The sequence below is a fragment of the Zonotrichia albicollis genome, chromosome W, assembly GCF_047830755.1.
Source record: "Zonotrichia albicollis isolate bZonAlb1 chromosome W, bZonAlb1.hap1, whole genome shotgun sequence".
Classification (NCBI taxonomy): Eukaryota; Metazoa; Chordata; class Aves; order Passeriformes; family Passerellidae; genus Zonotrichia; species Zonotrichia albicollis.
The window spans coordinates 3,508,300-3,521,890 of NC_133859.1; the positions used below are offsets into that span (position 1 = coordinate 3,508,300).

General features: G+C 43.6%; 1 protein-coding gene across 5 annotated transcripts in view; it reads left to right on the forward strand.

The window, feature by feature from the left end:
• The first annotated feature begins 11,736 nt into the window (after positions 1-11,736).
• LOC141726916 (protein FAM219A-like) overlaps positions 11,737-13,591 on the forward strand; it is a 398,243-nt gene continuing 396,388 nt past the window's right edge. Inside the window, exon 1 of one of the 5 annotated variants that reach the window (XM_074532006.1) lies at positions 11,737-12,172. In XM_074532006.1, coding sequence (XP_074388107.1) covers positions 12,074-12,172 — 99 coding nt within the window. In that variant the 5' untranslated portion in view covers positions 11,737-12,073. The other 4 variants (XM_074532008.1, XM_074532005.1, XM_074532004.1 and 1 more) reach the window with 4 other exon arrangements.

A 13,591-nucleotide genomic window follows, 5' to 3' on the forward strand; every position in this document is an offset into this window, starting at 1 on the left:
AGAGGGTCACAGAGACCTGATGAAGACTTTCCTGACTTCACCCCTGGGACCACTGACCCAAATCGAGACCACCGACCCAATTCAAGAGGAGTTGTGCACATGTGAAAGACTGATAACTTCATTTTAGAACAAAGTGGGGATAGGAGGTGCTGGGGTTATGCATATGTATTATTTTGGGAAATAAATAGAAGGTAAAAATGCTTATGTAGTGCAGTCACGCATTTCAGGGATGATCCCCACGGTGCCGCCCACCAGCGTAATAAACATACCACTTTCGAACTTTGACTAGTTAGTCTTTGTCCGTGATTTTAAGTTTTAACGATTCACAATCCTGGATGCTCTTGGGCATATTTAGCCCTCAACCCAGCAGAATTTTGTTCAACCCTGGATGCTCTTGGGCATATTTAGCCCTCAATCCAGCAGAATTTTTAGGGGCCCTCTGTCGCAGACATCTTTTCATGAAAAATAATTTCCTTCGGATTTTTCCTCCTGAGAAGCTGAGAGGCCTCAGGAACAAAATATAAACAATGGTTATCTGCTGCTGTGGGATGCAACAGGTGGATCTGTGATTGGTCTCATAGAGTTGTTTCTAGTTAATGGCCAATCACAGTCAGCTGGCTTGGACTCTCTGTCAGAGACAGAAGCTTTTGTTATCATTCTTTGTTTCTTTTATTAGCTAGCCTTCTGATGAAAACCTTTTCTTCTATTCTTTTAGTATCGTTTTAATGTAATATATATAATAAAATAATAAGTCAAGCCTTCTGAAACGTGGAGTCAGATCTCCATCTCTTCCCTCATCCAAGAACCCCTGTGAACACCGTCACTTTTCATCCCACTTTCTCAGTGGATTATGCCAGAAAAACCCTTGGCTCCCTTCCTCCAAGGGGTCCAACCCCTTCCCTGAGACCCAGTCCCAGTTACCCCGGGGCATTCTCTCACTCATTTTATCTTTCACTTTGTCTCTTTACTGGCCATTTTTCTCGTGAAAGATCAAAACCGCAGTGTGGGAGACCCCATCACTGACTTGGCATGTCTGGGATAACCAGCCCACCTCTCATTCACACACACATTCATCCCCCAAATTTTCCCCCCTGAAATAATACTTTACCAAGTATTTGCACAAGAATTTATGGGTCTGCCGCAGTTCTTAGAGAGCCTTTTTTCTCCCCTTTTCCTTTGCTTTATGTGTCTCCTCTTGTCCACCGGGTGTTCTACCTGCAACCACCGATCATGCCATGAGAGACAGAGCGAGGCTGCCTAAACCTGGCAGGGCGCACCTTCCCCACTCGGGATCTCCTGGTGGTCTCAGACGAGAGGTGTTATGACCGCTCCGGCTGTTAGTTTCTGCACAGTCACGCGTAGGATGGCACTGGGACAGCCCGCGCTTCAAAGGACGAGTCTGGACTCTTCAGATTTTCAGTCTTCAATATTATTTATTATTTCTTATCTACAAAATTTTCTTCCAGCCCGACAGAGGTCTGACCAGCAAGGCAGCCAAGGGCACTCCAACCTCCCACTGGGCGGTCATCTATTTTTAGACAAAAAACTACGTACATCATATTTACCTTTATTTCCCAATACCTTTCACCCATATTAGCAAGTGCACCTTCACCAAGAACCAATTCCAAAGTGCCAACATCACCACAGAAAATGAATGACAAGAAGAAGAAAGAAGGACAAGACACGCCCTGATCCCTCCATCTTTTCTCCATAACCCCCCTGTACCAAAATCCTAAAATCTATATTTCCACCCTGTAAATACTTAATTCTTACACCATTCATCCCCAAGTGACTCTCTTGTCCTCAAACAGGTGGCACATCCCTTGCAGGGTCAAAATCCAACCAGGCACTTCTGGCAACATTCCAGGATTTCCGAGCCCCCCCAAGGGTTGTCTCAGTAACTCTGGACATCCGGAGTGATGTGCTGAGTTCCCACAGTGTTATATCCCAGGGGGAGTGCCCATTTGTGAAAAACGCATTCATTCCCCTGTGAAAATTTAAACAGTTTAATAAAGGACAATAGGAGACAAAAGACAGTAAAGCCAAGATTATGGCCGGGTGCATCTTGGCACTCAGCCAAGAGCACACTGTTACCTTTGGAGCTACCTCTTAAATACCTTTTCCATTACATCAGCCTGTTAAATATTCATAGAGCCTTATGAATATCGATAAGCTAGTCTACATTTTTCAGGAACTATTTTACATTGCCCCTCCTCGGGTCTGCCTTTTTAGAGCATGCGTGTTTCTTGGCTGTGGTTTTGGCTCCGTCTTCTTATCACTTCCAGTTTGGGCCTTGGTCTACACATTCTTCAGACTGTGAGTGCTGATAGTTGACATATCTGTAGTAGGTGTCCTCATCCTATGTTCATTGGATGTTATCTCATCCAAGCAGGCATTTTAACACAAGCATAGCTATTTCACTACTATGTCTAAGCCTAATTAACAGCAGAAATAAAAACTATAACTTCACAGCAAAGTTGCTTTAACATCACACATATAAAATCCATTTTAATATTTGTGAAAAGCCAATTTTATAATATGTATCTATAACAGCCTGTGTGCCTTTCCTTGGCACAGCAATTAATCAAACTGTGAAAAGTGCATATTATATGGCTCTACGCAGATATTTACTATATGTATTATGTTGTATTGATTAGTAGTGCTGTATTAACATTTTAATAGTATGGTAAATGTAGTTTTGTAGTTAAAAGGTAACTTTTGTAGTTAAAATAGGACCCATGTATGTGGGATATTTTTTTAAGAAAGGAATGAGGTACTCGCACCGAGATAGCAGCTACAGGACACCTAAATCTTTCAGAGAAAGAGAATTTATTGCTCTCTTATCAGAAGAAACTAACTTCTTCCCGCCTCACTCAGCCGTGAAGATGCACGTTAGGATTAAGAGGAAGAAGTTGACACTGACTGTCATGGGGTGACAGCCTTCAGCCTTTATCCCAATATCGTGTGTTGTGTCTGGCAGCTGTGCCTTCCCCCCCCCCCCGGCCGTCTTGCTGTGGCCGGATGGGGAAGAGGGGGGGGGGCGGGGTGTGCCCAGGCACTTTCGCTTTTGGCTTTGGCTGCTTGGCTTGGCTAGCCGCTTGCTTGCTTGCTTGCTTGCTTGTTTCTGGTTTTTTTTTGCTCTGTTTTTTTTTTTTTTTTTTCCTTTTCTTTTGTTCTCTCTTTCTTACCCTCCCCTGAAGATACTGGACCGGCTCCGGACCTGACCTGAGAGCTCCAGGACACCCGAAGCCTGCGACAGAAGCTCGGCACCCTCACAACACAGTCTGGTCCCTTTTCTTTTCTTGTGTTGGGGAGTGTTCTTTTTGTTACTTGTAAATAAATAGGTTTTGTTTTCCACTTTGCTCCTCCGAGGAATTCCTTCCCGAACCCGGTGTTGGGGGAGGGGTGGTTGGAGGTTTGTTTTGTTTTGGGGGGCTCCCTTTTGGAGATTTCCCCCTAATTTGTCCTAAACCAGACTGAATCCTTTGTTTGAATGGAATTTATGCATCATGTATGAGTTGTATGAATATTCAACGGGCTATTGCTTTTAAGGGTTAATCCTTTGTTAACGGGTGTCCTTTTTCAAGCTTATGTTCCCCAGAAAAAGGTACCCGTACGTCTGTAACACTTTGTTTCTGTTGTCTCATTGTTCTAATCCAAATTGTCCAAATTATTATTACTCTAATTGTATTACTATTTTAATAACGATTTTATTACTATTAAACTTCTAAAATTTTAAAAACAAGTGATTGGCGTTTTTCACAGAACTGAATGCTAAGTTAAAATATATTACTTCTACCGAAATGCATTCGCAGAAGAGACAAATTGAATGTGATAAACGAATCAACCAAATTTAAAAACCGTACAATTATCTTTATTATTATGCAAGCAAGAATAAGCAAGATTCAGCGCTGGGCGGCCAGGAGACCCTGCTCCTCTTAGGCGCGCACCTCCCCCCCTTAAAGTTCGCTTTTTATTGTCCTTTTTCTCCGGATTCCTGGATGACGTGTTCCGTCTTCTGCGCGTGCTCCTCCGGTTACTAGGGGTCTTTTTCTGCCTTCTGGTGGTTGTGGGATGAAGGCCCCCAAGTCTTCCTCTTTTCCGCTTTCCTTATAAGGCATATCTATAAGTCTAATTTTTTACAAGCTCAGCGTTTTGCAAGGTTAATAATTGTTACCATATGTGTTTCAGAAAGTCTCCTATATCTATGGGATGGAATTTTTGCAGACCAAGCAATTCTAGCAAGATTAGTAATTGTTACCAGATGTAGCTGTATCTGGTTACCAGAGGGGGGTTTGTAACCCAAGCAATTCCTTAAAAGTTTTTCCATACGGCCACATGGGTATCCTGCTTAAACAAGAGCTATTTAGCTATTGTTTTATAATTTAAATTATCTAGCTATTAATGAACAAATATATTGTTACTTATTACAGTGAAGAACAAGCCGAGCTGTTTATCCCCCCACTCCTCCCCGAGTCGTCTGTCCCTCCACTCCCTCCCGAACTGAACAGATGAATGGATTCATTAACTCTGTATTCTTCGTTTCCTGACAAGCCAGTGATATCTCCTGGAGGAGCCTTTACCTTCCCCCTCCCCACCCTGTGCCGAGCGGCTGCCGGTGCCCAGGACAGGGTGCTTCGGCTGTGGGGGAGGGACGTGACTGTTCGGGGCCCCCCTCGAGCGCCCCGGGACCACCCCCGCCCTTGCTGCTCTTTAGGAGGCTGTGCAAGTATGGGGCGGGAGCTGCGCCCAGACGGTGGGGGCTGTGTCTGCTGCAGTTGGAGGAACTCCGTGGGGGCAGGGCTGGAGCCGTCCTGTGCCGTCTCTCTATCCCCCCTTCGGCTGATGGCTGCGCTGGGCCCCTCTCAGGACTTTGGAGTGTTGGGAGCTGCTCAGAGCTCTGTGTTGCTGGTCCACCTAGAGGAACCTGGACCCCTCCCTCACCAAGGCCCTGATGTGAACTTTCCTATAGCTAGAGATATTTGCTTAAAATCAGTACTTAGTCTACTGTCACCAAGTTTTGATGTGTCGAAAAGTTTAGAAATTTATAAGAAACAATCTTTAGATTCTAGAGTCTGATAAAAAACAGTAGAAAAAAAATCTAAAGGGAACATTACTGAATATTGTAACAATGAAATTGCTTAGTTAAAAAACCTATATCACCAATGTGTGCGATGTATTGTATTTGATATTTGTATATTATTTAAGGTATTAATTTGCATTTAGGCATTATTGATTCTGATTTATTTGGGACAAATTCATTCTATGGTATCTGTTAGTGAACCCCCTGTTACTATTCAAAAAGGAATTTGTATTGTTCAACTTGTTCTTTTTGTGAGTTATGTTCCAGTTGCAGTGAATCGGAGTCGTGGTACAGGAGATCTTGGATCTACAGGACCACCTCAAGTATTTTGAACTCAAAAAGTGACAGATCAACACCCAGAAAAGGAATGCATCATTACAGACAAGGGACATCATCCAGAGACCATAATAATAACAAGTTTGATTAATATGAGAGCAGATGTAACTATAACTTCACGTCTTTTTTGGCTTCAGTCATGGCCTTTCAGTCAGGCAGGTTTTGGAATCATGGGGCTGGGTGGCTCTACTACAGGTGGTCTGTCGGCAATTGTGATTAATGTAAAAAATGCTGATGGCCAACAAGCTAACATCAGGCCTTATGTTACCAACGCCTTACATAATTTATGGAGATGAGATTGTTTATCCCAATGGGGTGTTAAAATTACTATGGAATTTTAGTAGGGACCACTGTGATGCAGGGCCTTAAGCTTCCAGTTGTAACCCTGACATGGTTGACAGATAAACCTTTCTGGATTGACCAGTGGCCCTTTCCTGTTGAAAAGCTTACTGCCCTGCAAGCATTAGTAGCACAACAGCTGTAAGCTGGACATATTGAAGAGTCATTTAGCTAATGGGATACCCCTGTTTTGGTGATAAAAAAGAAATCAGGAAAATGGAGACTTTTGCATGATCTACAGCAGATAAATGCTGTAATGGCTACAATGGGACCTTTACAACTAGGTCTTTCAACACTTATAATGATTCCACGGGTAAGGGGGATAATTATCATTGATTTAAAAGATTGCTTTTTACCATTCCATTGGCTGAACAAGATAAAGAAAAAATTTGCTTTTACTGTGCCCTCTTTAAATCATGCTGAACCTAATAAAATATATCAGTGGAGAGTTCTTCAAGGAATGAGAAATTCACCTACTATTTGTTAATGCTTTGTGGCACAGGCCTTATCAAAGGTGTGAGAGAAATTTAGTAATTTCTATTGCTATCATTACATGGATGATGTCTTGTTGGCTTCTGATAATAAACAACAGTTGGAAGATCTTGAACAATGTGCTATAACAAATTTGAAAGCTTTTGGGTTTAGTTATTGTCCCAGAGAAAGTATGAAAAGAGATGCCTTGGAAATATTTGGGGTTAATAATAACCAATACTTGAATTATGTCTCAATCTGTAAAATTAGATATTGAAGTTAAAACTGTTACTGATGTATAAAAATTGGTTGGTGCAATAGGTTGGGTTAGGTCACATTTGGGGATAACTAATCAAATGAAATCTTTGTTTGAATTATTGTCAGGGATTACTTCTTCTACTGATGGGAGGTATTTGATGCAGTAAAAAAAAAAAGGCCATGGAAGAAGTTGAATTAGCTTTGACATGCAAACTTGTTTACAGGATAAATGCTTTTGTTTGTGTGTAATTATTTCTTTTGAAAGAACAAAAATACCATGTGGACTATTGTGTCAATGGAATGATGATTGGGAAGATAAATTGTATACTTTGGAATGGATATATTTATCTTTCAGATCTCAAAAAACAGCTTCAGGACTTAATGAGTATTTGTAGATATCATTATCAAGGGTCGCAGGTGTCATAAAATCTTAGACCATGATCCTGTAACTATTGTGATATGTGTATAACAATAGTATTTTGAATGGTGTTTTCAAAATAATAATGAATTGCAATCTGCTTTAGTTTATTTTACAGGTTAAATAACGTATTATTTACCTTCTCATTCTATTTTGACTTTGACTTGGGATATTCCTTATTAGGGGAAACAAATTTGTTCTCCTGTTCCACTGGAAGGTGCAACAGTTTTTACAGATGGATCAGGGAAAACTGGAAAAGCAGCTGTAGCCTGGAAAAAGGATAGTCATTGGGAATATGAATTTATGATTCAACGAGGGTCTCCTTATTTGGTCGATGTGGATTCCCTTGTGGCTGCTTTGGCAGTAAAAACGGTACCTAATGTGTTATCAATTTTTTCACCAAGGTGCTTAGGCACTACGGCAATAATTTAAGTTGTCACAAAGTGAAACAAAGTCAATTATTTCTTCTTATTCTGACTGGCATATGACTCATATTTCATAATATTATGGTACCAATCCTAGACACCTACTGCCTTTGTAAGAATGGCAAACAGATGTTATAAAAATGCCTGAGTTTGGCCATTTAAAGTCTGTTTATGCTACAATTGACATCTTTGCTCATGCCATGGTTGCATTAGCATTGGCAGGTGAAGCAGCTTGGGGTCTTATTCATCATTTTTGCCATGCCTTTTCTATTTTAGGTGCTTCATTGTAAAAAAGATGGATAATGGCCCAGCATATGTTTCACAAAAATGGTAGACATTTTTTCATCCCTGAGGTGTTGATCATTCCCCATATTTCAATAAGGCAAGTAATTTTTGAACATGGTCATGTTGTTTTGAAGTGCCAGGTTTAAAAATAAAAAGGGAGAATGTATAGGGAGTTACCTTAAGTGAGATTAGATAAAGATGTTTATGTGTTAAACTTTTCATGTCCTTGTCCTAGGGTGATGTTATGATGCTTGTATCCCAAATCATCTGTTCTGTTTATGTTCGATATTATATTCTGTGCCTTCAAGACTGGTTCTGAGACCAAAGGCCAGGAGAAGAAGAAGCACAGAGTTTCTTATCAGAGACTGCACTCACTCCTCCACATTCTGCACTGGACTGTGTTGTCTGGGCATGGACGGGGAAGAACAGAGCTGTCCTTTGCTTTTTAGTTAGTTTAGCTAGCTGAGGCAGAGAAGTTTTCCCTGGACTGTTTTTCTTTCCCTTTTCTTGGAACTGTTCGAACCTGCTCTGGACTGGATGTCGGAAGCCAGGACATCTCTCTGGCTGTCCTGGATGGCTCCAGCCCCTGTCAGAGGGCTCAGAGACCTTGGCACAGAGCCCAAGATATCTGTGACTTTGATTTTGACCCATGGAGTAAATTACCACCTTTATATGAAGAATTACAAGTCAACAGAGTTTAAGTAGAATAATAGTTAGTTTGTCACAGGGTGAAAAATAGATTTTTGAGGTTTTTCGAATGGGGGCTTGGGGTCCCAAGATGGAGGAATTTGGGCGTACCCTGTCCTTCTTCTTTCTTCTTCCTAGTCTCCATGTTCTGGGTGATGCTGACACTTTTGCATTGGTTTAAGGTAGAAACTCACTGTCTAACATAGGTGATCGGTATTGAGAAGTTATGGTAAATAATGTACACATAGTTTTTAGTATAAAAAGATAACACCGCTCTGAAGGCGGTCAGTGTGCCTCAACCCGACCTGCCAGACAGACCTCGGCAGGTCAGAGAAAGAATGTTATGGATAAGAAATAATAAACAACCTTGAGAACGAGAACAGAGGAATCCTGACTCCTTCTTCGACTGCTGGGCTGGGAAAAGAGACTTGTATGTATCTCAGAGTCACTCTGACCAGCAGAGATTCTGAGAACTGGGGACCCGGGCAAGCACCGAGAGCTTGTGCTTTGTGGCCCACCGGGGCCTACTCTGGGCAGCAGCCTTTCCCAGTGCCGGAGGGACTGATAACAGAGCAACCACCCACCAGAGAGATGTTCTGAATTAGTCATCTCTTCAGAGTGTCAAACAAGTTTTGTCACCTGCTATTGTTCATTTTTTGTGCTGGGGAGTGCTTTGCCTGTTAAATAAACAGGTTTTTTTCCACTTCTCTCCGAGGAAATTTTTCCTGAACTGGTTGGGGGGAGGGGCCATGTGGGTTTACTTTCTGGGGAGGCCCCCTTTTGGAGGTTTTCTCCCAAATTTGCCCTAAACCAGGACAGTCCTTTACTTGATTTACAATTGTCTCCTATATTCTATAATTTTTCTTCTTTGAATTCTAAATAGTCAAATGTTTGTAAAAATATTAAGGTATGGGTTAAAGATTTGATTACTGGAAGGTGGACTGGCTTAGTGGAATTAATAACGTGAAGGAAGGGACATGTGGGTTCCGAGAGAGAATGGCCCTCGTTGAGTTTTTGCTCATTGAGCTAAGTCTTATCTGGAGTATATAGGAAAGAACAGGATGGGTGGTTCCACAGCTGAAGTAAAATGAGTGGGTGACACTGGCCACTAGGTGAATTGAAGCATGGACCCTCAAAGAACATGCTGTGAAGATGATAATTCAAGGCAGAGCAAATGGGTATATTGATTCACGCTGAAAACTCGAATTTAAATTGGTGGATGTTACCTTTACTTTAGTTCTTAGTATTTTTCTACAGAGAGGTTGGTAGTGCTGAGTAATGTGTCTTGTACCATTTCCCTTTGCATGGCACCAACGTTCCCAAAATAGGGGAATTTAATGTACCTAGGGGAGGTGTTGCCTTTGCATAGGGGTGTTGAATTAGTAGTTAAGGTTCCGCACTTTGAACAACTAGGTTAGTTGCCCATTATGATAGCAGCAACCAGTTGTAAAGTTAAGTGGATGCTACTTAGAACTAAGTGGTGACTAGGCAGATGACTTGGTCTCTAATTCTGTGTGGAGAAAAATCTATTCAACTAAAAGTGAAAGTGTCATCCTGCCATGAATGTGTCATTAAGGGACTGCGGGGTCTGCAACAGCATTTGAAAATTCATTTTCTATGTGCCTTGTTGGTACATCATTATTGTTGGTGCATGGTTATGAACATCAGGATTTTGAGGGTATGTGTTGTATGGGCTTGTTAGATCATAGTGGATCAGTTCACATGAGTTTTGGATTTGAAGGAAGAAGTTAGTAATTAGCAGGTGAATGAAGGATGGAAATGTTTGAGTAGTTTCCTTGTAAGTTGGGATATTGCTGACTGGCTTGGGGTATTGTTAGAAGGTGGACTCTTATTTTTGCTGGTGGTTGTCATTGTTTTGTTGTAGCAGCCGGAATAGCTGCTAATAAAGTCCAGGGTAAGGAAGCAAAAAGGGCCTTTGCATAATATCCACAGATGTTTAATTCAGCCATGCGGTGAATCGTTCAGGGTCCAAGGGTACACTCATGGGGAAAGTCCAGGTTTCTCTGAGTCCAGAGGTAGGGGCTAAGCAGTGGTATCGGGTCAGTAAAAAGATAAGGGCCAATGGGGGAATAGGGAGGGAGTGGCTGAGGGACATAGGAACAAGGGAAGGAGCCAATGGGGTCTTAATAGCTTTTGAGGGAAGCTTCTCGTGTCTCCCTAATCCAGGGAATGCCTCTCAGGGTCCTCACATTCTGGGTCACCCCTGTCTGCTTAGATTTTTGCAAGGGCCCTGCAAAAGTCCTTAGCAGTTGTGTTTGTGGTTCAAATACAAAAAAAAGGGGGAATTGTGGAAGAGGTTTTACAGTGACTTCTGTGAGCCAGAGAGAAGTTTGATAAGAGGATCCATGTTTATCCCTGAAAGAATTTCCTACCTAGGTTGTTGACATAGAAACCAAGCAAGAGAGAAGGATAAATAAGAGAAAACTGCAACTGTCTATTCCAATAAGCACTTTTTTGTTCTTTCATGACCAATGAGTAAAGTGTAAACTTATGAGTCTTGTAAGAATGCATAAAAAGCATGCATGCTATAATAAAATGGGGTTTGAAGCCTTCTGAAAATGGAGTGTGTTGTTTTGTATTGTCTCCGTCTCAACTATGACCGGCTCAACTACAACAGGATTTCAACCTATTTATTTAGCAGCCTTAAAGATTCTCTGACAGACTAAGGACATCTCAAGTGCATTAAAACTTGTCCTGGAAGTGTCATACACTTTAACAGTGACAAAAATGCCTAATATAGTGATGACCAGAGACTCTTGTAGTCTCATAGGGATGCAACAGTACTGCGACAGTGTGGGGTGCTGCAGCTTTGGGACATGTTGGTTTGCCTGAGTAGGGTGGCAGCACATAGAAGTGCCATGGAACATGCAGGGTATCAGTGGCAGAGTGATGACATACCTCAGTGCAGGAACAGAGTGATGCAACATGAAGTATCAACACAGCAAGCAGTGCCAAAGAGGGACTGTACCAAGCCCCCATGTCCCACCCAGCTCTGGGGGATTACAGCTCTATGTGGCACTCTAGAGGGAAAGGAGCTGGGCTGTGCATGTCAATGTAACATGTGGTGACAGTGGGAATGGTGATCTCATTGTGGGCCTGGTGTCACACCAGTGACAGTGAGGCACGCGCTCAGAGCAGGAGCTGAGGTCAGCAGAGACAGCAGGGCCGCATAGTGATGCTCCCTCGTATGAATCACTATTCACCCGAAAAACGAAGCACAGGTGGTGAGCTCAACCCCGGCGCTGTCACACGAGAGGGCGACACAGCCCTGCTACGATGCCCGCTCATGTCAAACCCTCTAACTACCGGTGCCTGTCGCCCACTTTGACTGACATGACAGCTACCGCAGCGGCTCCCCGTCACCAGCTGCTCCTCACACGAGCCCAACACCCTTCCGGCCAACGGAAGTCGATAGTAGCAACCATGGCAACTAATCCGGGCGCAGAACGCTGTCGGCGTTGGCTATTCTTTTTCTCTCCACCTCTCCTTGAAGTGTCCCCTCGCCTCCCGAGAGAGGAAAGTGTACGTCCCTGCGGCAGTGAGGCGAGGGCTGCAGAGAACCGAGCGTCTGGACCCCGGAATTATTGCCAGAACTCCCGCCTTTCATGAATATGCAAATATAGGGCGGGGTGGTGGGGGCCGGGCCCGGAAGCGGCGCGGCTGAGTCACTTCGGCGGCGACGATGATAAGGCAGAACCCGCGGTGGGCGGTGCCGTTGCTGTAATCCGTCGACGTTTGAGGCGTCTCCCTATGTTTGGTCTTCTTTCTTTCTGCCTTGTCTCTACCATCATGATGGAGGAGATAGACCGCTTCCAGGTGCCAGCCGTTCGGGCCGAGATGCAGCCGCTGGTGAGGGAGGCCGCGCTGTTTCCGGGAGCTGTCCCCTTGCCATGGGGGTGTGTGCTCCCTGTGCCTGTGCGCCGCGATTGTCGTGTAATGGCCGTCATCTCCCTGGGTGTTATCGGTGGCAAGGGCAGAAGCTCCCCGCGAAGGGGGGGAGAAGGGAAGGGGGTGGGCAAAAGGGGCTCTGCCCCTGCGTCGGTTGAAACGTCGCTTCTGCAAACGCAGTAACGTCTCGAAACACCCTGGCCTGGCTAGTGCATGAGGTGAGTGTTTCGCGCCGCCTCGGCCAGTGGGCTCCAGTGCAGGGGAGGGGAGTGCTCCGGGGGAGTGGGAAGCGGCGGAAAGATTCAGGAGCCCGTCCAAGTAAGGACGGGCAGCCAGAGCAGCTGGAGGCGTAAAGAATTGGTGGGGTTTTAGTTGATTTTTACAACATAGGTGAGGTCTGGGGTACAACTGAGCGATGCTTATGCGCAGTCCGGTCTGAGAGGTTCTCCCTAGGACCGAGATATCCGCACGGGATGGGCGTTAAATACGCCTATCTGGCGTGAGTTGTATGAAGCTGTGGGACCACTCTCTGTGGCTGATTTTATAGCCATTGCTCTAGAGGAAAAATGCTATTAGATACTCGTGTGAAAAATCCAGATGTTCTGCAAAGAAACACCTGTGTCAAATTACAGTTTTGCTCATGTACAATTCTTTACATAAAAAAGCAAATTTTAAGGTGTTGGATTTTTTCCCCCAAGCCAGGGCATATATTTTTCATTTTGTGTTATTTTTCCACTTCATGGACACAATTATACTCAGTTAATGAGCTCTGAAGAAGTTCACATAAAGGTTACACTACTACATGGGACCCTGGGGAATCTTTGCAGAGAAGGAAGTATACAGGCTTGTGGGACTTTCTAGCTGCACAACTGGGCAGGTAGAGTGGTCCTGGGCTCTTGGTATCTTCTGAAATGACGCTTATGAAGGAAGGCTAGCTGGTTGGTAGTCATGGGAGATGCTAGATCATCACCAAGTAGTCTTGGTGATGATTTCTTATGATTGTGTCGTTGCATTGCTTTGCTTTGATGCTACAGGCTTGCTTGTGCGTGTTGTGCCCCCGCTGCATTCTGCAGAACACTTGAATGTGGTTATCTATTTGTTTCCTAACTGGGAAAGGTTCCTTTGTGAGTTCCTCTCCACTAAATTCAGTCTGCCTTACTCTTCACTTGAAGGTGTGTTATTATGTGCAACCTGGGACTTGTTGAAATACAGTTCACCTTGGCATTAAAGTGAAAGCTGGATATGAGCTGATTCAAGATGCCGATTCTCTGTGGCATCTGGAGTAAGCAAATTCCATCTTGGCATCTGATTGCGTGAGACAATGATATGAAATATTTGGAGAAGCGGAAATAACTTTAATAAAGTACATGTACAGATCCT